This window comes from Protopterus annectens, chromosome 2.part2 (genome assembly GCF_019279795.1).
Source record: "Protopterus annectens isolate FY-2018-M chromosome 2.part2, PAN1.0, whole genome shotgun sequence".
NCBI classification, from domain to species: domain Eukaryota; kingdom Metazoa; phylum Chordata; order Ceratodontiformes; family Protopteridae; genus Protopterus; species Protopterus annectens.
The window spans coordinates 330,977,729-331,004,856 of record NC_056730.1 but is presented as its reverse complement, the minus strand read 5'-3'; the positions used below and the strand labels follow the sequence as shown (position 1 = coordinate 331,004,856).

Here is a 27,128-nt window from a genome sequence, read left to right as displayed (position 1 = left end):
TGTTCCTCTACTAAATCTCATGTAGAATGTGAACAAGATCTTTGTGATAGATTTATTCAGAGGGGATATAACAGATGTCGACTTCATAAAACCATCCAGGAGGTCAGACATATGCCACGGTCCCAATTATTAACATATAAACATGAACATGAGGTGGTTACTCATTCCCAAGCACAATCTATCAGATTCACAGTTACTTATGGTAATAATACCCCTTCATTTAGAAATATTGTTGATAATCATTGGGGTATTTTGAGAGCACATGAGTCTTTATCTGACATATTACCTGAGACATGCTCTTTTTCATACCGTAGGGGTAGGACGTTGAATTCACATTTCACATATTATAAAAAATTTCACTCTACAACAACCACACAAATGACTTTGTTTGGGGATCCACTCATTGGTTCCTTTCCCTGTGGTCACTGCAGTGCATGCAGGTATATGAGCAAAATGAAAGAATTTTCAAGTGCCAACACTTCATGAGTTTTCAACATAAAGATTTTTGGTAATTGTAGCTCTGATTGGGTGGTATATTTGGCCACCTGTACATGTACTTCATTTTGTCGGCCAAACCTCTCGTCCATTAAGATTTCGCATAAGTGAGCATCTTAGTGCTATCAGAACTAAAAAATTAACAAATGCCCTGTACAAGCATACTTTGATTCACCAAACTGCCCAATTTCAATTTACTATCATTGATAGGATTCAGCTGCCGAGGTTGACCAAGGCAGGCTGGCATGATAAACTCAATAATATGGAAGCATTATGGATTACAAAACTGGGTGCTTTGTTCAAACCTGGGTTAAATGAATGTGGATAAAGCTATATGTTGATACTATATATTTATACATTTATTGCTGTACTTTTGGGTTTGAACTGAGCTTATTTTCCCTATTTTGCTGGGGACTAATGTGATCAATATTATGTAATATTATTATATTCATTTTTGTCATTATTTTCTGTTTCTAAGAAATGTTTATACTAAAAAAATGTTTTTCTTTTTTGGTTACATATCCCTTTAAATCATTCAGTATATAAGGAACATCAGTATGCATCATTTTAACTTTTTCTTTCTGCACTGAAGAAGGCCATTACATTGGCCAAAACCGGTTTGCAGTTCTTCTGTTTTTTTATTTCGTTTTTCAACATGCCAAAATAAAGTAGTTTTTTGCTTGCCTAAACCTTTGTGCTGGCTCGTTTTGTGCGTTTTGACATTTTGGTTTGAGCCTTGCACTGGATCCACCTTGCGTGTCTTTTTTGGTTTGCTCCAAGTCATATAGGAGACACCCTGGGAGGAGTGGTAGTAAGTAGCAGTGGTCCGTTGTCACATGTAGTGTCCATAAGTGTTTGCTTGATGAATGCCCAGTGATGACCTTCACTGCACAAATTTTAAGTGTGTGAGCTTGGGCAAGGAGTGAATACACTTCAGCCAAGTCTCACTAACATGTGGAAGCATGCATCACGAGTGGATTAGCATAGACAGGTATTGCACCTGTGCTGGCTGACAGGAGAGCTATCAGGAGGGTAAGAAAGCTCCTAACTTACAGTAGGACAATGGCCAATGTCCCTGTTTGATGTCTTCTGATGCTGAAATTGAGGATATATTAATGGATCATCTGGGACATAGCAAAATGGTTGGGTATGGAGGGGATAATCAGAAAATTAAAAAAAAAAAAAGCCGGGAAAGTTTAGAGGCCTGGAATATGAGTAGGATGCTGTAGGATGTTGAACCAGAATTAGAATAGTTTCCAAGTAATCCTCCATATTTCCCTTATTTTCTTTGGTATTCTTGACGAGATCAGTAGTCAATAGAACTTGAATGTCACAATATCTTTGACAAGTAGGGGGTTATACTGAAATGGATAAAGTAGGAATCTCAAACTCACAGCCCTTATACCAGAATAATTCTAGATGAAGGAAGTTACTACACTTACCCTACACCACCTGCATTTTTTTGTCTTTAAGATTATGGCCCTTGCCCGAGTTTTAGTTTTCATGCAACACCGGTGATTATTTGAGTTTGAGGCCCCTGGGTTAAAGCGTAAAATGTTCATAATGTTGTAATGAAATACTGTATATTAAGAAGTATGGCTTGCACCTAGTTTGTTCAGTTGTCTTTTCATCCTCTTGAAGCTCCCTTTAAGTTGCCTACTATGTCCCATATGTTAATAGTACAAAATTAACTTGTTTAATTCATGGTGTAAAATTTGCGACACTCTTTCTGGACTGTGGTAGAAGGTTGGATTTAAATGTATATTTTTCTATATCAGTTGTTGAGATTGTAATTACAGAGCAAACCAAAATATTAGGCTGCATCTGTCCATTTACTATGAGCAAATGTTAAATTGATTTGCTGGCAGTGTATTAAAATTAGTTTAATTAGGTGCAAGTCAGTGACAAGTTGCCTGACAAGTTTTCATATACCAAATTATTACTACTATGAGTGAGTACCTGATTAACACAAATTTTATTAAATCATAGGAGAGCCACGTGAGGTATGCAAGTCTCCCTGTTTGCCAGCAAGTCTTTCTGAGTATGAACGAGACCCTCTACTTGTGAATCCTGAGGTAAGAATTGGGGAAAAAACTGCCTGAGAAGTTGTAGGAATGGCTTGGTTATTCATTAACCCCCCCTGTCACCCCCCCACACACACACACACGCGCACATGCACACACGCACGCACTGTTTCTGTGAGAGGCTGAGAGTGTAAGTTTGCCTGCAAATTGTTAGATCTTTTTCAGAGCAGTCTTGAAAAACAGGGTCTTTATTCAGTTATGCTCTGTCAACACTATCTGTCAGTCCGCTAACAAACACCTCAAGTACTTCCCTGAGGCTCTCAGCTGTCTTCATTGTCATTGTATGATACTCTCAGGGAAGCACTGGATGCCACCCCCTTCCACATTCTTTGAGTATGCTTGTGGGATAAGGGTAGAGATGTTGCATTGATCCAGTGATCACTGTTTTATGATATTTCTCCATTCTTTTCTCATGTTCATTTACCGTGCCGTATAAGAGACTTCAAAATCACTTTTTAGCTCAGAAGGAATTTTACTTTTATTGTTTTACCTGGGAACCTGGGACAGAGTTATAAACCAAACACCTATGAGTGATGCAAGGACATCTATAAGCCTGCCACAGCTTGTAGATGAAAGATTGTCAGAAACTGCCTAGAGAAGAAAAAAGAAGGTGCCTCTTCTGTGGGGTGGAAGAGTTGGTGAAACAGGAAACACATACTAAGAGGTCTCCAATATCTGTGGTATTCATCCTTAAAGGGGATTTGCTGCTTTTTTCCTTAACTTCCATTTTAGTGGACTGTTCATTGGTTAGGCCTTCACAGGCTTTAGTCTCCTTCCCTTCTTCCTGTACTTCCTACTGCCATTTTTTGGTGAGTGAGAGTTTCTTCTCCATCCGTATGGTTTACCATGTCTGTCAGCCAGTTGAGCAAAGCCAAACTAACTGAATCCAGTTTCTTATTTAAAATGGGTTTTGAAATAGAATTTCAGTGTGTGTGTGTGTGTGTGTGTAATGGGGAGTGTAGAGCAGCACCTCGGTTAATAGTCATCTCAGTGGTTGCCCTATGCCTGTTATAATGACGTCATCTAACCTAACTGGGCAGACATTTTTTTTCAAATGTGCAGAATGTGAATCAGCACACGTATCCCTCACCCAGTTATCCAAATGCTTTTTATCACCCATATCATTGATTGCTCACATTTTTCCTTCAGTAGCTTTGATGACTATCTGTTCTGCAGGTTGTTGCTAGTAATTTTGTCTTCTGGGAAAGCAGCCTTTGGTGTTCTCATTGTGGAGAGATCTGATGCCAGTCTTCTCCTCTGAGGTTATATTAATTGCCCTGTCAGTCTCTGGGTTATTTAAGACCCTTCCAAGCTGCCTGGAAGCATTTGTCCAAGGAATCTGATGTTTCATTTGTAGTGTCCTTTTTATTCCTAGAAACCTCTGTAAATGTTTAACTTTGGAATTTGCATGGTTGCTTAGATGTTTTCAGGATAAAGTTACATACCCTCTGATATAAAGCTATGGAACCAAACATTTCAGACTTGTCACTCTTATTTAGCGTAAATTTGTTAGGTTTGAGTCTATTCAACAGCTTTCTGCCTCTTGTCATGCTGTTCTTATGTCTGATCCGCCACTAATCGAAATTGTTTTCTACTCCTTCCAAGCTTTCATTTGCATGGGCAGCTGGTCTTTGCAATATGTCTGGCACTAATGAAGTACCAAACAGGTGTTTAAGGATGATCTTCTGTTAACTGGGTGACCCACTGGACACAAGCATGCCTTTTCAGGGGCATTCACATAACTTGCTCAGAGTCATACAGACTGCATGTATAAACAGAGACAGTCAAACTCCGGACTGTAAGATAAAGCTTCATTAACAGTACATAGCCTTAACCCTCTGCACTAAACTGCCAGACTAACTTTTCCTTTTGTTGCACTGAATGTACACAGTCTGGATCTTGTTTTATACATGTGAAATGCCCTAGTTTGTTTGTAGCACTGTGTAATACTTAAGCATTTGGCATTCTTTGGATTACTTCACTCATAGGTAGTGGGTAGTACCCTCTCAAAATCTCTGTGTATCTTGCAGATTAATGTAAATGTATCCTGTCAGTGAATCTTAACTTTCTATGCAGCAGAGACTGCTAGCTATTTGCTCGTGTTTTTCCTTCTTTTAATAATGCCTAGCTTTTTGGTTCTCAAGTTCTTTTTCAGTTTTATTCTGAGGGCTACAGATGCATGAAAGGCTCATCCAGACTCTGCTACACTTTGCTGTGAAGGAAAGGTTAGTTTGCTGTTATTTTTTGTATTACTGTATTGCCTTTCTATATTTTGAATACTGTAGTTTGTTTTCTTTACTTTGTGTTTTGCTTGCATTCTGTTTTAACAGCATATTAAAACTTCAAAAGAGACCACAGCTCTCTCTGTTCTGAGTCAGGCAGAATTTTTCCCGCCCTCCCACCCATTTAAGTTGTCTTGTTAAATACCACTGTCTTTCTAGTTGCCCGCCTCTTATGTTAATCTGACCATATATCTCATTTCTCTCTACTTTCACTGGCTTATATGAGTAATCACAAAATCATCATTTTTGAAATCCCACCCCTTCAATTATTTAAATTTATTGGCCATCCTACAGTATTTCATAGTGCCAAAATACAAAAGTGACCACCCCTTTCAATCCATCTTGCTGTTTTAAAAATAGTAAGTCTCCACTAAACCTTAACTTTTTAAACAGGTAAAACTCAAGTTACCTACTTTCACATCTAACTTCTCTAGTGCACACTGCAGAGTGCATTCTTTTCAATCTTGCCTTTAAGCATCCCTGTGACTAGCACTTTCTCTAATACCTGCTGGAAAGCACTAGGAAGCCTTAAACTCATACAAACACTGAACTCTCCTTGTTAACAAGGAGAAATTAATAGTAGGCACTAAACAGCCTATAATTGCAAAGTACCTTGCTAAGGAAACAGCTCCTATACTTTACAAAGAAAAAAAAAAAGCCCCAAACCAAGCATGTCCAAGGGTCAGCTTCCAGTGATTTTTCCTGTCCACCTGGTGAATCTGGGCATACTGGGGCAATGCAGCAATTGCCTCATGTACACAGACAACCCTCTCTTCCTACCACCCAACACTACAACCTGTGAGAGATGCACTTACATAGCCAAAATGGAAGCAAAGCTCTCTCCACCCAAGATTGTGCTAAACAGTCAAGAGGAGAAGGTTAACACCCACACTACATCTCAAGCAACACATAGCCCTTCTAAACCCGCACCACCAACACCCACATATAGCAACACTAAATCCACATATACAGAGGCCCTTAACTGTAACCTGCCCAAGCAACAAAGACCTCTGAAGCTGAAATGCAAACAAACACCAATCACAACCAATGTGTCACATAGTTCACAACACCAGTGTGCCACCCAGCAACAAGCCCCTAAGGCAAGACAATGTACCTAACACTTTAGTCATAGGTGACTCTATAGTCCGGCACACTGATGTCCCTCTCACCAGGTTGAATAAGGAGAAAATTACAGTCAGCTGCCTGTCGGGTGCCAGGATCCGCCACATAACGCATGCACTCATGTCACTCCACAACAAGTACAGATATGACTCTTTCATTGTCCATGTTGGAGTGAATGACTTGAGACGTACCTCCCTGGACTACATGAAAAGAGACATGGAAGAGCTCTCGGATCATGTGGCGCAGGCAGGTATGACCCTAGCCCTGAGTAGCATCCTGCCTTCGCCCAGAATGATACCACAATATAAGGATAAAATGATTGACTTCAACAATTGGCTAAGCTTATGGTGTCATTCAAAGGGGATCCAGTATCTGTCTGCCTGGGATGACATGATTAACAGGCCACGATGCTTTGCCAGAGATGGTCTGCACCTGTCGCCCCTGGGATTCAGGTTACTGGCTAAGGCTCTTGCCACCCCTATAGTGCCTTTTTTAGGCAAACTTCAAAGGACAAAACCACCACCGTAACAGGTACAAGCATGCAAAATCTGAAGGTATTGCTACTCAATGCTAGAAGTCTAAACCTCAAAATGCACTCTCTCGAGGCACTCCTAAAAATGGAGAACATCGATATCTGTGCAGTAACTGAGACCTGGTTCAAGGCTCCAGAGAGCACCCCTGCAATACCAGGCTACAACTCTTACCACACTTTTCGGCCACCAAACTAGGACCGAAACACTAAAGGTGGAGGAGTGTCAATATTCACCAAGGATATTCACACCACCAGGCTAGTTGGCCAACACAATGTGTCTGAAGTTCTCCAAGTGCAACTAACACTAGGTAAGACTGCAATCCAAATTGTAGCTTGCTACAGATCCCCCACCATACCCCAAGATTCTCACTACACCTTTCTAAACATACTGGAAAATATTAAGATAGAACCAAACACCCTAATACTGGGTGATTTTAACTACCCTGCCATTAACTGGGAAAACTACTCATGTCCCAACACCTTTGCGCAACGGTTCTTGGAATTCATAAATTCCAATGCCCTGGATAAACTAATCCATAGTCCCACCAGGGGCTCCAATATCCTGGACCTGGTCATTACCAACATAGGAAATCAATGCTCCATACCTATGGTCACCCCCTCGTTAGTCAGGTCTGACCATAAGCTAATCACCCTTAACATCCACATCCCACCCCACCCCCAGTAAAGAAACCACCATAAAAAACTTCTCCAAAGCCAACTTCATGCTACTCAAGTCAGAAGTGACAAACTTCATAACACCCATGCAGACGGGAACTGAAAGTTCAACTGCTGAATCCTACACTAAGGCACTGTACGAGCACATCCACTCATGCATGAATCGTGCCATCCCAAATAGAACCAAAATGCTCTCATCCAAAAAAAGGAAGAATATCTGGTGGTCCCCTGCCATAAACAAACTTTACAACAAAAGGAAGAAACTTTTGCAGAAAAGAGGAAAATCCCAGGATGCAAAAAACTCCCTTACTAGCCTCAGTAAGAAACTGAGATGCCTCATAAAATCCTCCAAAGCTAGTTACGAAAATAAAATTGCCAAAGATTCCAAAGACAACCACAAAGCATTCTATAACTATGTCAAGAATCTAAATGGCAATGCTCAGATCTGCTCTGAGCTAAAACAGAATGGCATTAAATATACTGATCCAAAGGATATTGCCAATATCCTGGCAGATCGATTCAGTGCCAACTTCACCCCCCCCCTCTCCCCCTAAATCGCCCATCTCAATACCGGAAGATTGCCAAATTCCAGTAATAACGGCCACACAGGTACAAAACGCACTCTCTAAAGCCAAGAATACAGCATCCATGGGACCAGATGACATCCCGGACTGTGTACTACATGAACTACAATATGAACTGGCACCTCACCTAAGTGTCATGTTTAATCATAGCCTCACCTCAGGTTTCGTGCCCACTGAGTGGCGCAGAGCTACAGTTATCCCAATCCACAAGGGGATCCACCTTGGATCCCGGAAACTACCGTCCCATCAGTCTGACAAGCCTTATCTGCAAGGCCATGGAGCGTATTATCATGGAACTTATAAACAAAGACATTGGCAAACTTCAAACACTGGACCCCACCCAGTTTGGGTTTGTGAAGGGCCGATCTTGTCTCCTGAACCTGATTGACTTCTTTGAATCAGTCTCCAGAGCTATGGACAAGGGTAAGGTGGTCCACACAGCCTATCTAGACCTTGCCAAGGCCTTTGACACCATCCCCCACTCTGGAATCATAGATAAACTTACTAAGTTGGGCATTAATCCCTATGTCATCCAATGGGTTGCTAGATGGCTTACTGATAGAACCCACACTGTAAAAGTAGCCGACTCCAAATCCAGCTCCAGACAAGTGACAAGTGGAGTACCTCAGGGTTCAGTCCTGGGGCCGCTCTTATTTGGCATCTACTTCTCTGAAGTACAGGTCAACACTAAGGGACTCTGGCTAACAAAGTTTGCAGATGACTGCAAACTGGGAGCCATTATTGAATCCCCAAATGATGTGGATACTCTACAAAAGGGCCTTACAGAAACAGATGCTTGGTGCCAGAGCCATGGGCTCAAGCTCAATGCCAAGAAATGTATTGTTATCCCTTTGGGAAAAACATGTATCCATGAATTACCATATAGGTGGCAGTACACTAAACACAGAAAGTGTGATAAGAGACTTAGGGACACAGGTGGACAGTGGTCTCACCTTCGATAACCACATTGCCACAACAGTCAGGAAATCCTTCTATGTGGCACACCTCATCACGAAGGGCTTTTCATCCAGAAAGAAGGAGGTCATTGTCCCACTGTACTCATCCCTCATTAGACCCATTATAGAATACAATGCCCCATTTGGTATGTACCTCTCAAGACATCTGCAACAACTGGAAAGGCCTCAGAAATACCTCACTAAAAGAATCACAGGCCTAAAGCAGATGCCCTACACTGACCGCCTTAAAAAACTCCAGCTATACTCTGTCGCATATCGTCTACTCAGAGGCGATCTCTGCTTAACATACAAGGCCATGTCAAACCCAGAGCTGTTGGACATGCTACACTTAAATAAATCCCAATCCCTCAGAGCTACACGCTCCAGGGATCTAAACCTTGTCATCACAATAAACAAAACATGCTGGAGGGATAGGTTCCTAACCCAGAGACTCCCCAGACTCTGGAATAGATTGCCCATACATGTCAAGTAGTGTGCCTCTTTGGACCTCTTCAAGAGGAACCTTGACAATTGGATGGGAGAAAGGAAATTCACCCCAGGGATCACGTCAGTCGCCCTGCTAGACAGGGGTCCAGGAATGTAAATAATGTGGGAAGAAATAGCCAGGGAATTGTTATGGCTAGGCTTGTATAGGCCCTAGGGCTGATAGCGTAGTACCAACCTATGAACCTATGCCTTCCTTATCACTGTTGCAGTATTCTTTACTCTTGGGATAGCCTAAAATTCCACCAGTATACCAAAGGGTTTACACCTTCCAGGTGCCATACATCAGACGAATGTCCTACGTGCAAAGCGTTCAGTACATATGTGACATACGAATGCCTAATCCACAGAACCTATTTGCCTCCAGTCTGAACGCTGCCAGTGAATGCAATCTGTTTGATCACTTAGCTTGTTCATCTACTGAGCCTTCTAAAGATAACTTCCCCTTTGGGGTTCCTTCCTTTTTTTTTTCTTCCTTGTAGTTTTCATGTCATCCAAGAAGGGAGAATGTGAGTGTAGAAGGCAGATCCCCTCTAAACATAGACACAAGAAGTACCTTTTTTGTTTGTGTGCTATGCACGACCATACTCAGTGTGACATTTGACAGATGTTTTTACCTAAGTCACTCCACATTCATCTGTTGTCCCTTTTTTTTTTGTTTGGAAAACCAGGGTCTGAAGATTTTGACTCTAGTACCATGGCCGAATCGGCCAGCCCTAAAGTGCAGCCGCCTCTTAAAACTAAAAAAGCATGTACTTAACCTCCTGCTGTCCACCCCCCACAAGATGTCTCCCGCCGACTGGCTGAAGAACCTGAGGTGCCAATGCCAGCTTCCTCTTTCCCCAACCCTGTTGGAGGCTGACTCGGAGCTCTATGCTACGTTTGGTACAGATGAGGGAAACCACATTTAATTATATCTGAAGGGCCTAGGGGGATTCCCCAAATTTTAGTTAGGCAAGAGGTGCCTGGTACTCCCTCACTGAATCTAAGCAGGGGGTCTGAGCTTCCTAGATTGGGTAAAGCAGATGTTCCTTTAAAAAAGAAACTGAAAACCAAGCATGTAGCTACAGTGGCTAAGGATCCTCACAAAGAGTAGCAGGACTTTACTCAGGGGCTGTTTAAATGCCCTTATGGCACTGAAACCCCTACAAGGGTTGTCTGTCCCTGCTACTGCATCCTGGTCTTTCACCCCCTTCTAAGAGATTCTGATTCTTCTGATGAAAAATTTGGATTTTAATGAAGAATATTTAGTATATCCTCCCAGATCCACTGTCCTTCGGCCATGATGATCTGATGAAGAATATTCTTTTCCCTGACTCTCCTTTAGAAGAATTATTCATTTGAGATACAGTGATAGAACATTTTAAATAGGGGTATTCCTAGGTTTCTAAGGTTCATAGGTAGATACTAGGCTATCTGCCCTAGGGCATTTATAAGCCTAGCCAGAGTGTATTTGGCTTCCGCCTCCATATTAGATTAGCCTACTGTGCCTCTGTAAAGTAGGTCACAGAAGGTACCCTTTTAAGATTAGTTTACTGTGCATCTGTCTAGCAGGGACACAGAAGAGATCCCAGGGGTGAATTTGCGATTTCTCATCCACGCGTCCAGATTTCGCTTGAAAAGGGTCAGTGAGGGGCTATGTCTAACATGAATTGGGATTCTATTCCAGAGTGAGGGGAGCCTCTGGGAAATGAATCTGTCCCTCCAGCATGTCCTATTTATTTTTGTGCTGAGGTTTAGGTCCCTGGAGCGTGTAGCTCTAAGGGACTTGGATTTTTTGAGGTGGAGCATGTCCATTAATTCTGGGTTTGACATGGCTTTGTACGTCAGGCATAGATCACCTCTGAGTAGGCGGTATGCAACTGAGTAGAGCTGGAGTTTCTTTAGTCGAGCTGTATAGGACATCTGCTTGTAGCCCATGGTCCTCTTGGTGAGGTACTTTTGGGGTCTCTCCAGTTGCTGCAGGTGTCGGGTAAGGTACATCCCAAAAGGGGCATTGTATTCAATTATGGGCCTGATGAGTGACATTTCATGATAAGGTGGGCTATATAGAAGGTCTTTCTAACCACTTTGGCAACGTGATTATCAAAGGAGAGATTACTATCTACGTTGGTCCCCAAATCTCTAATTACTTCTTCCAGATTAATGGATTACCACCTATGTGGTAATTTGCGGGCACCTTGTTTTTCCCAAAGGGGATGACTATGCACTTTTTAGCATTTAGCTTGAGGCCGTGGCTCTGGCACCAAGCATCCGTCTCTGTGAATCCCTTTTGGAGGATGCTTGTGTCAGCTGGAGATTCGATTATGGCCCCCAGTTTGCAGTCATCTGCGAACTTTGTCAGCCATAATACTCCCGTGTTAGCCTTAACCTCAGAGAAGTATATACCGAACAAGAGAGGTCCCAGAACTGAGCCCTGTGGGACGCCACTTGTAACTGGTTTGGATTTGGACATGGCACCTGCGATTCTGACCATTTGGGTTCTATCTTTGAGCCAGTTTGCAACCCATCTTGTGATATAGGGGTAGATATTTAAGCTGGTAAGCTTATTTATGATGCCCGAGTGGGGCATTGTGTCGAAGGCTTTTGCGAGGTCCAGGTAGGCTGTGTGGACTACCTTGCCCTCATCTATGGCTTTGGTAACTGTTTCAAAGAAATCAACTAGGTTTAAGAGGCAAGATCTGCCCTTAACAAAGCTAAATTGGGTAGGGTCCAGTGTCTGGAGTCTCCCAATGTCTTTGTTTGAGTTCCATGATAATACGCTCCATAGCTTTAGAGACCAGACTAGTCAGGCTTATGGGGCGATAGTTTCCGGGGTCCGTTGTGGCACCACCTTTGTGGAGTGGGACCACTGTAGCTCTACGCCATTCTTTGGGTACATATCCTGAAGTAAGGCTAAGTTTGAACAGTGACTTAATGTGAGGGTTCAGTTCTTGGAGCTTGTGTAAGACACAGCTTGGGACACCGTCCCGTCCCATAGATGCTGTGTTTTTTGCTTTGGAGAGGGCAGCTTTCACCTGTGCATCTGTGATGTCAGGGAGGTTACATTCAGTTGGGATAGGCATTTGCTCCTTTGGGGGGGAAGGGGGGGAGAAGTTTGCGCTGAATCTGTCTGCCAGGATGTTGGCTATGTCTGTAGGTTCGGTATATTTTGTACCGTTATGCAACAATTCAGAGCATATCTGAGAGTTTCCGCCCATGTTCCTGACATAACTAAAGAAGGCCTTGTGATTATCTTTAGTGTCTAGGGCAATGTTTCTTTCGAAATTGGCCTTTGATGATTTTATGAGGGATCGAAGTTTCTTGCTAATACTGATCAGAGATGCCTTCCCTTTTTGGGATTTTGCTCCGTCATGTAGTAGCTTCCTCCTTCTGTTGTATAGCTTATTTATGGCTGGGGTCCACCAGACCGGTCTCCTGTTTTTGGAGGAGTGAGTCTTGGTTTTATTTGGGATAGCACGATCCATGCATTCCTACAGGTGCTCATAGAATGCATTTGTAAAGGATTCTGCGGATTGGTCTGTATTATCCTCTGGCCCAGGGGCTTTGAAGGATTCCACCTCAGTCTTGAGAAGTGCAAAGTTGGCTTTTGGGAAATTCTTTACAGTGATTTCCTTGGCTGGGGGTGGGGACAGGATATGGATGTCAGGGAAATTTGATTATGGTCTGATCTTACCAATGAGGGGTTTACCTCTGGTGTGGAACATAGAGTCCCCATGCTGGTGATGACCAGGTCCAATATGTTTTTCCCTCTTGTGGGAGTGGTGACCAGTTGTTCCATTGCGTTAGAGTTTATAAATTCGAGGAACCGTTGGGCGAGGTTGTTTGGGCTTGAGTAGTTTTCCCAGTCAATGTTTGGGTAGTTGAAGTCACCCAATAACATAGTGTTTGGAGAGACCTTCATATTCTCCAGTGTTCTCAGGAATGCCAAGTGGGGTTCCTGTAATAGGGAGGGTGTTCTGTAGCAGGCTACAAACTGAAAGGCAGTTTTGCCTGCTGTTAGTTGCACATGGATGGTTTCCGATGCTTCGTGCAGTGCCACCAACCTGGAGGTGTAGGTATCTTTGATGAATATAGATACTCCCCCTCCTTTTGTGCTTCGGTCCGAGTTTTGGGGCCAAAACGCATGGTATGAGTTATAACCTGGTAGTGCTGGGGTGCTCTCAAGAGCCTTGAACCAGGTTTCTGTTACTGCACATACATCGATTTTCTCCATACTGAGGAGAGCCTCGAGTGCGTGCATCTTGAGGTTTAAACTTCTGGCATTGAGTAGCATTACCTTTAGTTTTTTTATCCTTGGGTTGTCTATGGAGGTGGGTTTGTCCTTTGAGCCTTGCCTAAAAAAGGCACTATGGGGATGGCAAGAGCCTTGGCCAGTATACGAAAGCCTAAGGGTGACAGGTGCAAGCTGTCCCTAGCGAAGCAACGTGGCTTGTCGAGCATGTCATCCCAGGCTGACAGACACTGGATCCCCTTTGAATGACACCAATACTTTAGCCAATTGTTGAAACTGATCATTTTGTCTTTATACTGTGGCATCATTCTTGGTGAGGGCAAGATGCTACTCAAGGTCAGGGTAATACCAGCCTGGGCTACATGGTCAGAGAGCTCCTCTATGTCTCTTTTCATGTAGTCCAGGGAGGTACGTCTCAAGTCATTCACACCAGCATGGACAATGACTGAGTCATACTTGTACTTGCTTTGGAGTGACCTGAGTGCTTGCGTTATGTGGCGGATCCTGGCACCCGACAGGTAGCTTACAGTGACCTTCTCCTTGTTCACTCTGGTGAGCGGGACATCAGTGTGCCGGACAATAGAGTCCCCTATAACAAGTGTATTTGGTGTGTTGTTTGGCCTTAAGGGCTGTGACTGTGAGGCACACTGATTTTGTGAGATATGTGATTCGTGGGTATTGTTGAGGGGTGGCTGTTGCTTGGATATCTGCTTAGGAGGTCTTTGCTGTTTAGGCAGATTTTTATTTAGAGCCTCCGAGTATGTTTTTGTGTGTTTATGTGTTGGGTATGCAGATGCAATAGGTCTGTGTGAGAGTGGATTTGTGGTGTGGGTGGTTACCTTTTCCTTCTGACTGTGCCAGTCTTGGGCTGAGAGAGCTCTGCCTCCAGTTTGGCTGTGTAACTGCATCTCTCACATGTATTAGAGTTTGTTGGAAGGAGGAGAGGGTTGTCTGTGTACATAAGGCAATTGTAACATTGCCTCAAAATTCCCAGCTTCACCAGCTGGACTGGAGAGTAACCTTGAAACTGACCCTTGGACATACCAGATTAGTATAGGGAACTGATTTTTTACTGATCAGATTAGGGAAGGGAACTGATTTTTCACTTGATCAGGAAGGACCAATCGGGAGCCTAATACTTATGAGAAGTCAAGGAGGGTGTAGTGCTTTAGTTAGTTTAGTGTTTCCTTATAAGAGCTGAGCAAGTGCAGGGCTTTAGAAAGAGAATAGAGTGATTACTTTGAGAGTTTGAACAGTTCTAAGGGAAAAAGTGAAGAGCAGACTTTGTGGAGCCTGGAGTAGTTTAAACCTGTTTAGGTGGCACTGCCCGACAGTGCTCAGTGCACAAAACCGCACAAAAAGAGAGTTGTAGGGTTTTAAGAGAGAGAGATCAAGGAGTTTAGAATTGACCCAAAATGGCCAATAAAACTACAGCTTCTAGGTAGTAACCACTCCTCCAGGGACATGCAGGCTGTTCAGTGTTAACCACTCCCACTGGTGAACACAGAGACTTCCTTTTATCCCAAGCAAGCACTGGCCTTCTAGAAACTTACAAACAGTTCAGAACAGCAAATCTGTAACTGAACTTTCTTAACTTTCAGAAAGTGGGAAAAAAAGCAAGATTTTTTTTTTCTTTTTGTTGTAGTTTAAAGGTAGCAGAGATACACAAGCAGCAAAATAATCACAACAGTGCAATAAGTGACCCCACACTTGAGTGCTAGGCCAAAATCAGGAAACAATGTGACATTTTGCAGATGGACTCACCCATACCTTCTGCAGTCCCTCTTATTTTAGCTGACATTTTGGATACATTTACAACAGCTTCTCAGGCTCCTTACTGTCAACCTCCATTCTTAAGAAATCAGACAGACTTTATAAAGTCCTTGAATATCATAAATACTTGTATAAAAGTCCTTCATCTGATCCTGCTGCTGTTTCCATATCCACAGATAAGCCATCCAAACTTTTATTCTCTTCCAAGCTTTTACCGCCTGTCGAGGATAGTCATGCTATGGAGAGATGTGTGTATGGGGGTGTGTGTATACTTCTGCTAATGTTTTTTTAGGACCATTAATTATCAGACCCACATGACGAGATATGTCCTAGCTCTTCTTTTCCAGCTCTGGGAGAATGGTTGACTAATATGTTTGATTCAGACACTAAGACTTCTTCTCTTTCTCTTCTGAGTTCTGCCACTCTGGTAACTCACCATTCCATTAATTGCAGCTGTGATGCAGCTGATGTCTCTTCTAGGGCAGGGGCATCTGCTTCTGTCATGAGGAGATGTCCTTAGTTGTGCTCTCAAGCCTTACTTGAGGACATTAAGCACAAAGTTTGAATCTCCTATAAACAAATAGAATATTTTTGGCACTGTTGATGCATAATTATTTAATACCTTCAAGAAAAGGGCAAGGTTAAGCAAGAGCTGAAGCATTTTTTTTTGCTTGTACCTCCGTTCCAGAGGAAATGTTCATCTAAATCTTGCTTTGTCTGTAGGCAGCCTAGCAAGAGGATTGCTAAGATTTCACAAATAAATCCACTCAGAGTACTAAAGGCAAAAAAAAGACTTCCTTTCCTGACAAATCTGCCTCTGACATAGTCTCCCTTTCTCCTTGGACAGATTACTCTGTCTCTCAGGTTAACCCTTTCCTTTCTTGTTAGGCAACTGATAACTACAGACTCTGGGGTTCTCTGTTTTCATCATACAGAATGGTTATGTTATGGTTTGGAAGTCCCTTCCTCCATTTTCTGGCCTTCCTTAGCCTCCTCATTTTCATTTGGTTCTGCAGGATTTGGTTGAACACGGAGCCATCCATCCTGTTCCCTTGTCTCAGAAAGGAACACATTTTTTATTCCAGAATGTTTCTGGATCCCAGTAAGGGAGGGGGTCATGAAGTATTATCCTAGATGTAGCCTTTCTCAACACCTTTCTCAAGGTTCCTTCTTTCAGGATGTTGACTCTTCAAACATACTTCCATCTTTTGCTTCCTCAAGCTTTTCTGGTATTTCTGGATTTGAAGGACACACCCCTTTATTCTTGTTCACCTTCTCTTCAGGAAGTTTTTACATTTATTTGTTTCTTCTTATCAGTTCTCTGCTCTGCCTTTTAGACTTTCCACAGCTCCAAGGTTAACTGCCAAATATCTGGCCCATGTGGTAGCCTTTTACAGATTTCAGGGAATTCAAATATTCCCTTATTTAGATGACCTCCTAATTCAAGCTCCCTCTCAAAAGCTCCTGCTACAAAATATACGCTTCTGCTCAGTGTGAGGTTCAGCCTAAATCTCAAAAAATTTGTGTTGACTCTGTTATAGTCATAAATAAATAACATTAAGAATTTACCTTGTATGCCTCTAGTCAGGAACAACACTTCAGGATGTGCAAACAGAAATTTTATTTTTACAGCGCTGGGAGTTGCTTTTCATAATTCTTGATGAAGCATTCACACTTTACATACAAAAACTGTAAATGTGAAGTTATTCTATCTCGCCATTTATTCTTAATGATGGGTTCAGAGCCGATCCTTGGCTCTGAGTCGGCCAACTACAAAAGCTCGAGGTCTAAAGCCAGTTCAAGTCCAGATCCCTATCCCATGATGCACTACGAACCTCTCCCAGATCCAGTTTACCACTGCAACTGATCGGAGGCTTCAGCTTCACTCGGGCCAGTATAATTGTTTTTTTCATGCTTCTTTTAGAGCAATATACTAACCTGTTGACATATCCTTTGTTGTTTATATTTTCCTTAGTTACTGAAATTCTTCAGCCAGTAGGCTTAAATTTTATTTTGTAATATAGAGTGAGTTGCTCTTGGGTCTTGTAACCTATTTTCCTTTTGAGTTTTTCCTATCCCGTAGGTTAAGTTAGAAAATTTGAATAGTTCTCAGAGATGCATTTAGTAAGCCGGTAGGCTTAAATTTTATTTTGTAATATAGAGCGAGTTGCTGTTGGGCCTTGTAGCCTATTTTCCTTATTGAATAATTTTTTATGGTCTACAGTTGCTATAAGATCATCTTTAATAGTTTAGTGTGTGTGTGCATAGTTAATCTGTTTGGCTCTGTTGTTAAGACTAGCTTTATCTTGTGTTTTGGTCAAATAACTGTAAACTAAGTATGTTAGTTCCAGAGAAAGAAAAGGCAAAATCTGGGTTTAAAAAGTGCCCGAGATGCGGGCAGAAAATGTCAATTACAGATGGGCACACAGACTGCGTTTATTGCCTAGGTGAAGTCCATCTTCAAGAGAATTATGCCATTTGCCACTCATTCATTTCCAGGATACTGATGGAGAGAAAAAGAAAACTACTAGATAGAGGATTGCTTAAATCCTCTTTTCAAGAGGACCTGGAGAAATATTCAAAACTTCTAAGTTCCAAAGGAAGTTCACCAACACCTAAGTCAAAACCTACAAAGTCGACTGCCTCAGTTTCAAGGTCCTCGGAACCGATGGCTACTTCGAGTAGGAGCCAGTCCCCTGTATTGGAGCCAGTATCTCCTACTTTAAACTCGCCGATCCTTCAGTCAGTGGCTTCCTCAACTCACTCTTCTCAGGCCTCTAGAAGGCTTTCTGATTTGGACGTGGATCGCATCATGAAGAGGCTTCTTCAGGTACCGGCCTTTGCTAAAATTTTATCTGCTCAGACACCCGGTGCTTTGAAGCTGATGCAACCCCTTCCACCTTCTACGATTCCTCCTCCGATTCCCCTCGAGGTTTCGGAGCCAGAGTGCTTGGAGCTGATGGTTGTGAGCCTATGGGACAGACACCTGCTGCAGGATTGTCGATTCCTACTGCCCTGTTACCTTCGGTTTCGACTGGTTCTCGGAGCCAACACTCTCCAGTTGAGTCCAGCGAGGATAGTTGGACTGACTTGGTTCCAACTTTACCTCTTGGGGCATCGGCACGGGTGAGCTCTGTTCTACCTTGGGCTCAGAGCTTCTGGCTTCAGCACCAAGGTGGTCCACGGTGTCTTCGGAACCGGGGATTGCTTTGGGTCGGGACCAGGGAGCCTTCGACCTCATGAGGAGGGTGCTGTCGGTGCCGACAAACACATCATCGGTTCCAGCAGCTCCTCCCCCTAAAGTACCGATCACTGCCTCTTCTACACGCTCTCCACTTAAGCATAAAGTTCCTGAGCCTCAGGGTACCCCATTGGGTAAACCCTGCTCTTCTGAAGCCTGTCCAGAAGTTCCCACTGAAGAGGTACCCAGAAAGCGACTTGCAAGAGGAAGCATCTTGACTCTCTTCAAGAGTCACTCACTTCTGACACGGACTTAGATGAGTCAGAAGGGTCCACACAGTCCCCCCTCTGAGGATATCTCATTTGCAGATATCCTGGAGATCCTAAAACAGAGGGGTGGCTGGAAGTCCCTTAACACTTCTGAGGATGTCTGTACTCCTGAAGGCTTTCGGATCTCAGCCCTCCACCTCTTGGGTGTCTCCGCCCTTTGATGAGCTAGTTGAACTGCTCATACGCAGGGCTTGGGAGGCTCCAGGCACAACGGGACCTGTCCCTTGGAGGCCGAATAAGTTTATTACTTGCCCTCTAGACAAGAACCTCTTATCCAAAGGCATACTTGTTGATGCCATGGTGGTGGCAGCAGCCACAAAGAAGGAACTTTCAGAGACTTCTACTAATGTCCATCCTTCTAATAGAGATTCTAGGCTCATGGACTGGTATGGGAAGCGTATGTCCAGTTCAGCGGCCTTTGTTCGATGAAATTCTTACCCATTTTACTAGACTGCAAAGGGATCTCCTGAAAGATCTAGGAGATAGCTTACAAGGTTCAGTAGCGGCGGGAGTTTCAGATCAGGTTACTGCCCAGCTCTCTACCTTAACTTCCATTGCAAATTCGTCCATGCGCCTACTCTCCTATGAGACTGATGGAACGAGCAGAGCTGCAGGTACAGGAATTGCCCCTCAGGCGTCATTCCTGGATGCGATTGTGTTCCTTTGTGGAACACTTTGTCTTTTTTTATTAACACCCCATTTGATGGTTCAACCCTGTTTGGACCCAAGGTTAAGGAGGCTCTTACCAGGAGTGAGCAGGATGGTAAAACTGTGTCTGCTGTAGGAGTCCATTTTTCCACCCCTGCTAGACCCTACCCCAAAGGGAGAGGTGGTGGTAAGATGTAGTTCCATAAGTCCCAGGGATCTTACCAAGACACTTGTGGCGAAGTCCCCCCCCCCCCAGAGGCAGAGGGGGAAGAACAATGGAAGACGCCGACCTCGCAGCAGAGGGGGTCTGCAAAATCAGGGAGATAAGGATCAATTCCGTGGGAAACCCTATCAGTGCTCCTGAGAGGAGGCCCGACTGTCCACCTCTGGAGGCAGTCAGGGGACGCATTGTCTTTGTACCCACACACCTGGCTAAAAATCACAAAAGATACCTGGGTACGAAGCATTATTTCCAGAGGATATTCAGTACCCTTTGCCACATCCCCCCACTAGTCAAAAATATCCCGGATGTTCCACCCAGCCACATGGAACAAGCAACCCTAGAGATTCAAACATTGCTTCAAAAAAAGAGTCATCCAGCCAGTCCCAGCAGACCAAAGAAGATTCGGTACTTACTCAAGGTTGTTTTTAGTACCAAAGAAAACAGGGGACTGGAGGTCCATTCTAGACCTCAGCAGATTAAACAAATCAGTAAAAAAGACAAAGTTCCGGATGGTCACACTTCAGTCAATCCTCCCCTTTTTGGGGAAAGATAATTGGATGTGCTCGATAGGTCTCCAGGATGCGTACTACCATATCAAAGTGGACAGGCCATCCAGCAATCACCTATGCCTCCGGCTGGGAGACAGTCATTTCCAATTTCGAGCTCTGCCCTTTGGGTCTCACAACAGCCCCCAGAGTGTTCACCAAATGCATGGCAGTAGTGACGGCTCCCGTGAGACGATCTGGATTCTAGGTGTTTCCATATTTAGCCGACTGGCTTCTCACTGCCGCCACCAGGCATCAACTTATTCAGGCGAGAAACAGGACAATAAACCTTTGCCAGCAATTGGGGATTATGATAAACTCAGGAAAATCTGCTTTATTGCCATCACAACAGATCATTTTTATAGGAGCAGAACTAAACATGGTCACTCTAACATTATCCCTACCTCTGGAAAGAATTCAAAATCTAAGAAATCAGATATTGGACATTCTTCCGATCACAACAGTTCCAGTGTCAAAGATCCTAAAATTGCTAGGCAACATAGCTTCAGCCATAATCGCTGTTCCTCTGGGCAGGATGCACATGCAAATACTTCAGTGGCTTCTGTTCACCCAGTGGTCTTATCAAGAACTACCAATGACTCATCAGATATTAATAACAGACTCTTGCAAGAAGGATCTTCGGTGGTGGATAACTTCACACCATGTGACTTTAGGTCGACCATTTGTATTACCCCCTCCTATAGCCACAGTGACCATGGATGCTTCCCTGGTAGGGTGGGTGGGTGGGGGGGGGGGGCATTACCAGGGAAGAACAGCCCAAGGTACGTGGAATCAACACGAGGCTCGCCTGCATATCAGTGCTCTGGAGATGAGAGCAGTTCTCCTAGCGTTGCACTTCTTTCAAAACTCTCTTCCCCTAGGAACAATTGCTGTACAATCAGACAATGTCGGTCGTCTGGTACATAAACAGGGGGGGACCAAGTTTTAACCCCTTTGCAGAGAGGCCCTAAGAGTTTGGAAATGGGCGACTTTTACCCAGCGCTTTGTGATAGCAATGCATATCCCAGGGAAGTCCAACGTGATAGCAGACAGATTGAGCAGAGCAATACTCTTGCCACATGAGTGGTCTCTGAAGCATCAAGTGGCTGAAAGGATCTTCTGCAGATGGGGCCAGGCTTGCTGCAATCTCTTTGCATCTCCAGCCAACGCCAAATGCAACTACTTTGCCCTAATTCCCCCTCTAGGGGGAAACCCCAAGGGATGCACTTGTGCACGATTGGCTCCTGGGCCTTCTCTATGCCTTTCCTACAATACCCCTGATACCCAAAGTGTTACAGAAAGCAAAGTCTTTGGGCAGAACTTTGATCTTAATAGCCCTATTCTGGCCTCGGCAGATTTGGTTTCCTTTTCTCCAGCCTCATCTACTGGAAGAGCCTTGGATCCTGGACCCAGTGCCAGATCTCCTGACCCACGCCTCAGGAACTCTTCACCCCTCTCTACAGTCCTTCAAACTGAAAGCTTGGCTGCTCCAGTTCCAAACATAGCCAGGTTTCCTAATTTTTCAACAGAAGTTAAACACATTTTGACAGCCTCTCATAAGCTGTCCATACAAAAAATGTACCATAACAAGTGGAGGAAATTCACTATTTAGGCTTCTCAAAATGAAATAGACCCTTATTTGGCTCCTGCTTCTGCCATCCTGAATTTCCTTACTAAACTTTTCAGTGAAGGGGCTGCTGCAGCTACAATTAGGGTACAGTTGGCAGCTATTTCCAATTTTCATTTGGGTTTAGACTCTTCAAATATTATCTCTCATCGAGTATTCAAAGCCTTTTTAAAAGGCACTTTCCATCTAAGATCCCCCGTCAAAACGCCCTCCATGCCTTGGAATTTGAACCTTGTTCTTTCCCGCATTATTTTATTCCCTTTTGAATCAGCTTCATCTAGTGACCTTAAATACCTTTCTTGGAAAACCTTATTTCTAGTGGCAGTAACCTCTGCTCGGAGGATCTCCGCGTTACAAGCCTTGACTATCAAACCTCCCATCTCATTTTTCATAATGACAGAGTTTCTTTGAGAACAAATCCCTCCTTTTTACCCAAAGTTAGCTCAGAAGCTAATCTCAATCAATTTATTGAATTACCCGTTATTTTTCCCCTAGTCATACAAACAATTTGGAATACATGCTTCACAAACTTGATGTGCATAGACAGCTACGATTTTATGTATATCATGTTTTTTAATATTTATGAACATTTTATACAAAGTTTTATGGTTAGTAGTGTTTTTTCTGCATGCAAGGTTTTAACATGAATATTCATGAGGATTAAAGGACCACTGTGGGCAAACAATGAAAAAACATATATATTTTATCTTGCCATGATTTACTGCACTTCCTAAAGCTGCCTGCAGCAAAATAAGTGCTCATTCCTAATTTTAATTTTTCTTTAGTCTTGTCTGCCCTCATGGGGGCAGACATTGTGATTCCTTTGGAAAGCTAAATCTGTCTCAATACACAGACTGTAAGAACAAATAGCCCTACCATTTGTTGTCAGACTAGACTTCCATTCACTTAGAATGGACCACCTGAAAAAAAATGCCAAGTTTGAGAGTCTGCAGCTCATGTGTCATTGAATGGTATGTGCTGAGTTTTACAAATGTTGTTCCTATTGATGTACTACACATTCTCTGAAAGAAACTTGCAAAAGTGTCAACAAATTACTGAGATAAAAAAGACTTTTCACAAGGAGCAGTTTTGCAAGTTTCAATTCCTGGCCAAGTTACTCCTCCCATCTCCCCTCCTTCAGTGGGCTACAGTCTCACATTTCCAGCTTGGGTAGATTCAACTATTTTGTCAGCTTTGCATGACAATAGACATAAAAAAAAATCACAGCCTAGTGTGCCACTAAAACTGTTCCCTTATATGTCTCTTCACTTCTTAATAGCATTTCCCCAGGAATACAATAAAAAAAAGGCACACACATCAGTCCAGAGTTTGCGCCAATCTATCCATTTCTTATTGTGCACAGTAAAACATTCAGTTTATAATGCATTCTGGCTGCTGACATGGTTATCTTTACATAGGTCTTTTATAGCATAACCTGAACTTATGGTATTCAATGCCAAGCTTTACAACAGTTCTCAATTTCTTAACAATGACCTCCCAGGCCTCTGATGTGACCCAGTACTTTGTCAATATACTGTAAATACATAGATTAATACAAATATTTGTGCACATATGACACACACAATAATACACACATACCATCATTAAAACAAGATAAATGCAATATAAATCCTATCAATATAGTTATGATTTCTAGTTTATGACCCTGTTTGTCTTTGAAAACTTTTTGAATTTATGTTCAAGCAGTTGTATATTTGTTGTATATTATCTTGTTTAATTGTTTCAAAATATTCTAACCACTGTGTATGCTGCATCAATTGTAAAACTCTGATTTTACTACTTTTATATTTTCTATGCTCTTTGTACAAAATAGCTATGTTTGTATAATTTATTTTTATTATTTTTTATAATTGTTTACTATGTATCTGGAGCTTTTCTCCACCAGCCTCCGCTGAAAACAGTCATCTTGTGTCCAGTCGGGCTAACCTGGTAAACAAATGGAAAATAAATAAAAAATAAAATATACTAAGAAAATCAATCAATATACCAAGAAAAATCCAAAACTTAAGAAAAAAACACAGAAGGAAGGAAAATGTTTCCTTGATGCTGTCATGAAAATCCCACTCACTTATTCAGATATTATGGGCAAACACACACACACATATATATATATATATATATATATCTATAGATTATAACATATATTAGGCAAAATAACGTACCTAACACACTAGTCATAGGTGAATTACTGAATTACATTGATTCACACTGCACACTGTCAGGCACACTGATGTCCCACTCACCAGGCTAAACAAGGAGAAGGTTACTGTCAGCTGCCTGTCGGGTGCCAGGATCTGCCACATAACCCATGCACTCAGGTCACTCCACAACAAGTACAAATATGACTCTGTCATTGTCCATGTTGGTTTGAATGACCCGAGACATGCCTCCCTAGACTACATGAAAAGAGACATGGAAGAGCTCTCCGATCTTGTAGCCCAGGGAGGTATGACCCTAGCCCTGAGTAGCATTCTGCCATCGCCCAGAATGATACTGAAGTACAAGGACAAAATGATTGACTTCAACAATTGGCTAAGCTTCTGGTGTCATTCTAAGAGGATCCAGTATCTGTCTGCCTGGGACGACATGGTCGACAGACCATGATGCTTTGCCAGAGATTGCCTGCACCTGTCACCCATGGGATTCCAGATACTGGCTAAGGCTCTTGCCGCCCCTATAGTGCCTTTTTTAGACAAGTTTCAAATGTAACAGGAACAGGCAAGCAAACACTGAGGGTAATGCTACTCAATGCTAGAAGTCTAAATCTCAAAATGCACTCACTCAAGGCACTCTTTAAAATAGAGAACATCGATACCTGTGCAGTGACTGAGACGTGGTTCAAGGCTCCAAAGAGCACCCCTGCACTACCAGGCTATAACTCATACCACACTTTTCGGCCATGTAACCTGGACCGATAAATAAAAAGCGGAGGTGTGCCCATATTCATTAAGGATATCCACACCTCCAGGCTAGTTGCTCAGCATAATGCATCCGAGGTTATCCAAGTGCAACTAACTCTGGGCAAAACTGCAATCCAAATTGTAACTTGCTACAGATCCCCCATCATGCCCCAGCATTCCCACTTCTCTTTTCTTGATATACTGGAAAATATTAGGGTTCAAACACCCTAATAATGGGCAATTTCAACTACCCCACCATTAACTGGGAAAACTACTCGTGTACCAACTCCTTCGCTCAATGCTTTCTGGAATTCATAAATTCCAGTGCCCTGGATCAACTTATCCACACCCCCACCAAGGCCAACAATATCCTAGACCTAGTCATTACCAACATGAGTGACTGGTGTTCCACACCCGAAGTCAACTCCTTGTTGGTCAGATCCTACCATGAGCTAATCACCCTAGATATCCACATCCCGCCCCCACCCCACATTAAGGAAACCACGGTAAAAAATTTCTCCATAGCCAACTTCATGCTTCTTAAGACAGAAGTGGCGAACTTCATGACACCCATGCAGACGGCCAGAAGAGTTACGACTGCTGAATCCTACACAAATGCACTCTATAAGCACTTACATGAGTGCATGGATCGTGCTATCCCAAACAGAACCAAGAAGCTATCCTCCAAAATAAGGAAGCCAATCTGGTGGTCCCCTGCCATAAACAAACTGTATAACAGAAGAAAGAAACTGTTGCAAAAGAGAGTAAAATCCCATGAGTGGTGGAGCTCCCTGGTCAGCCTCAGTAAGATGCTGAGATCCCTTATAAGAGCCTCCAAAGCTAGCTATGAAAATAAAATCGCCACTGATTCCAAGGACAACCACAAAGCATTCTATAGCTATGTCATGAATCTCAATGGCAACTCCCAGATCTGCTCTGAGTTACAGCACAATGGCATGAAAATTACAGAACCAACTGTTACTGCCAACATTCTGGCAGATAGGTTCAGTGCTAACTTAACCACCCTCTCACACCCTAAAGGGCCCATATTTATACAGGAAGAATGCAGAGTCCTTGTAATCACAACTACACAGGTAAAAGCTGCACTCTGTAAAGCCAAAAACACAGCATCCATGGGGACTGGACAACATCCCAGGCTGCGTTTTACATGAACTTCAGAACGAACTGGCTCCCCACCTAAGCACCATGTTCAATCATAGCCTCACATCAGGCTTTGTGCCCACTGAATGGCGCACAGCAACAGTTATCCCACTCCACAAAGAGGGAGCCACCACTGATCCCGGGAACTGTCGTCCTATTAGCCTGATGAGTTTGGTCTGCAAGGCCATGGAACGTATCATCATGGAACTCATAAACAAAGACATTGGTAACCTCCAAACTCTGGACCCCACCCAGTTCAGGTTTGTGAAAGGCAGATCATGCATTCTGAACCTAATCGACTTCTCTGAAGCAGTTGATGAGGCTAAGGTGGTTCACACAGCCTATCTTGAAATTGCCAAGGCTTTTTACACCATCCCCCATTCTGGAATTATAGCTAAACTAGGTATAAATCCCTATGTCACAAGATGGGTTGCCAACTGACTCACTGACGGAACCCACACTGTAAAAGTTGCAGGCTCCAAATCTGACATCAAACCAGTGACAAGTGGAGTACGACCGGGTTCAGTCCTGGGACGTCTCCTGTTTGGTATCTACTTCTCTGAAGTACAAACTAACACAGAAGGCCTCTGGCTAACGAAGTTCGCAGATGACTGCAAACTAGGAGCCATAGTAGAGTCCCCAAATGATGTGGACATCCTACAGAAGGGCCTCACTGAGACAGATGCCTGGTGTTAGAGCCATGGCCTCAAGCTTGATGCCAAAAAGTGCATTGTCATCCCCTTTGGTAAAAACTCTGTACCCGTGAGCTACCACATAGGTGATAGTCTACTTAACACCGAATGTGTGATGAGACCTTGGGACCCAGGTGGACAGTAGTCTCTCCTTTGATAATCACATTGCTACAGTAGTCAGGAAGTCCTATGTGGCACACCTCATCACAAAAGGGTTCTCATCCAGTAAAAAAAGAGGTCATTGTTCCCCTTTACTTGACACTCATTAGACCCATTATAGGGTACAACGCCCCTTTTGGAATGTACCTCACAAGACATTTGCAGCAGCTGGAAAGGCCGCAGAAGTACCTCACAAAGAGGATTACTGGCCTCAAACAGATGCCCTACACTGACCATCTAAAAAAAATTCCAGCTTTACTCCGTAGCATATCGCCTACTCAGAGGTGATTTCTGCCTAACATATAAAGCTATGTCAAACCCAGAGCTGTTGGACATGCTACACCTAAAGAAATCCCAATCCCTCTGAGCTACATGCTCTAGGGACCTAAACCTTGTCACCA

The 27,128-nt window shown here is 43.1% G+C and overlaps 1 protein-coding gene across 1 annotated transcript in view; it reads left to right on the top strand.

Moving 5' to 3' along the window:
• Nucleotides 1–27,128, top strand: part of RAD17 (RAD17 checkpoint clamp loader component) — a 1,292,309-nt gene that overhangs the window by 623,517 nt on the left and 641,664 nt on the right. The window contains exon 12 of the mRNA XM_044063883.1: nt 2,485–2,570. Within this exon, the coding sequence (XP_043919818.1) occupies nt 2,485–2,570 (86 nt within the window). The remainder of the gene's footprint in view (nt 1–2,484; nt 2,571–27,128) is intronic.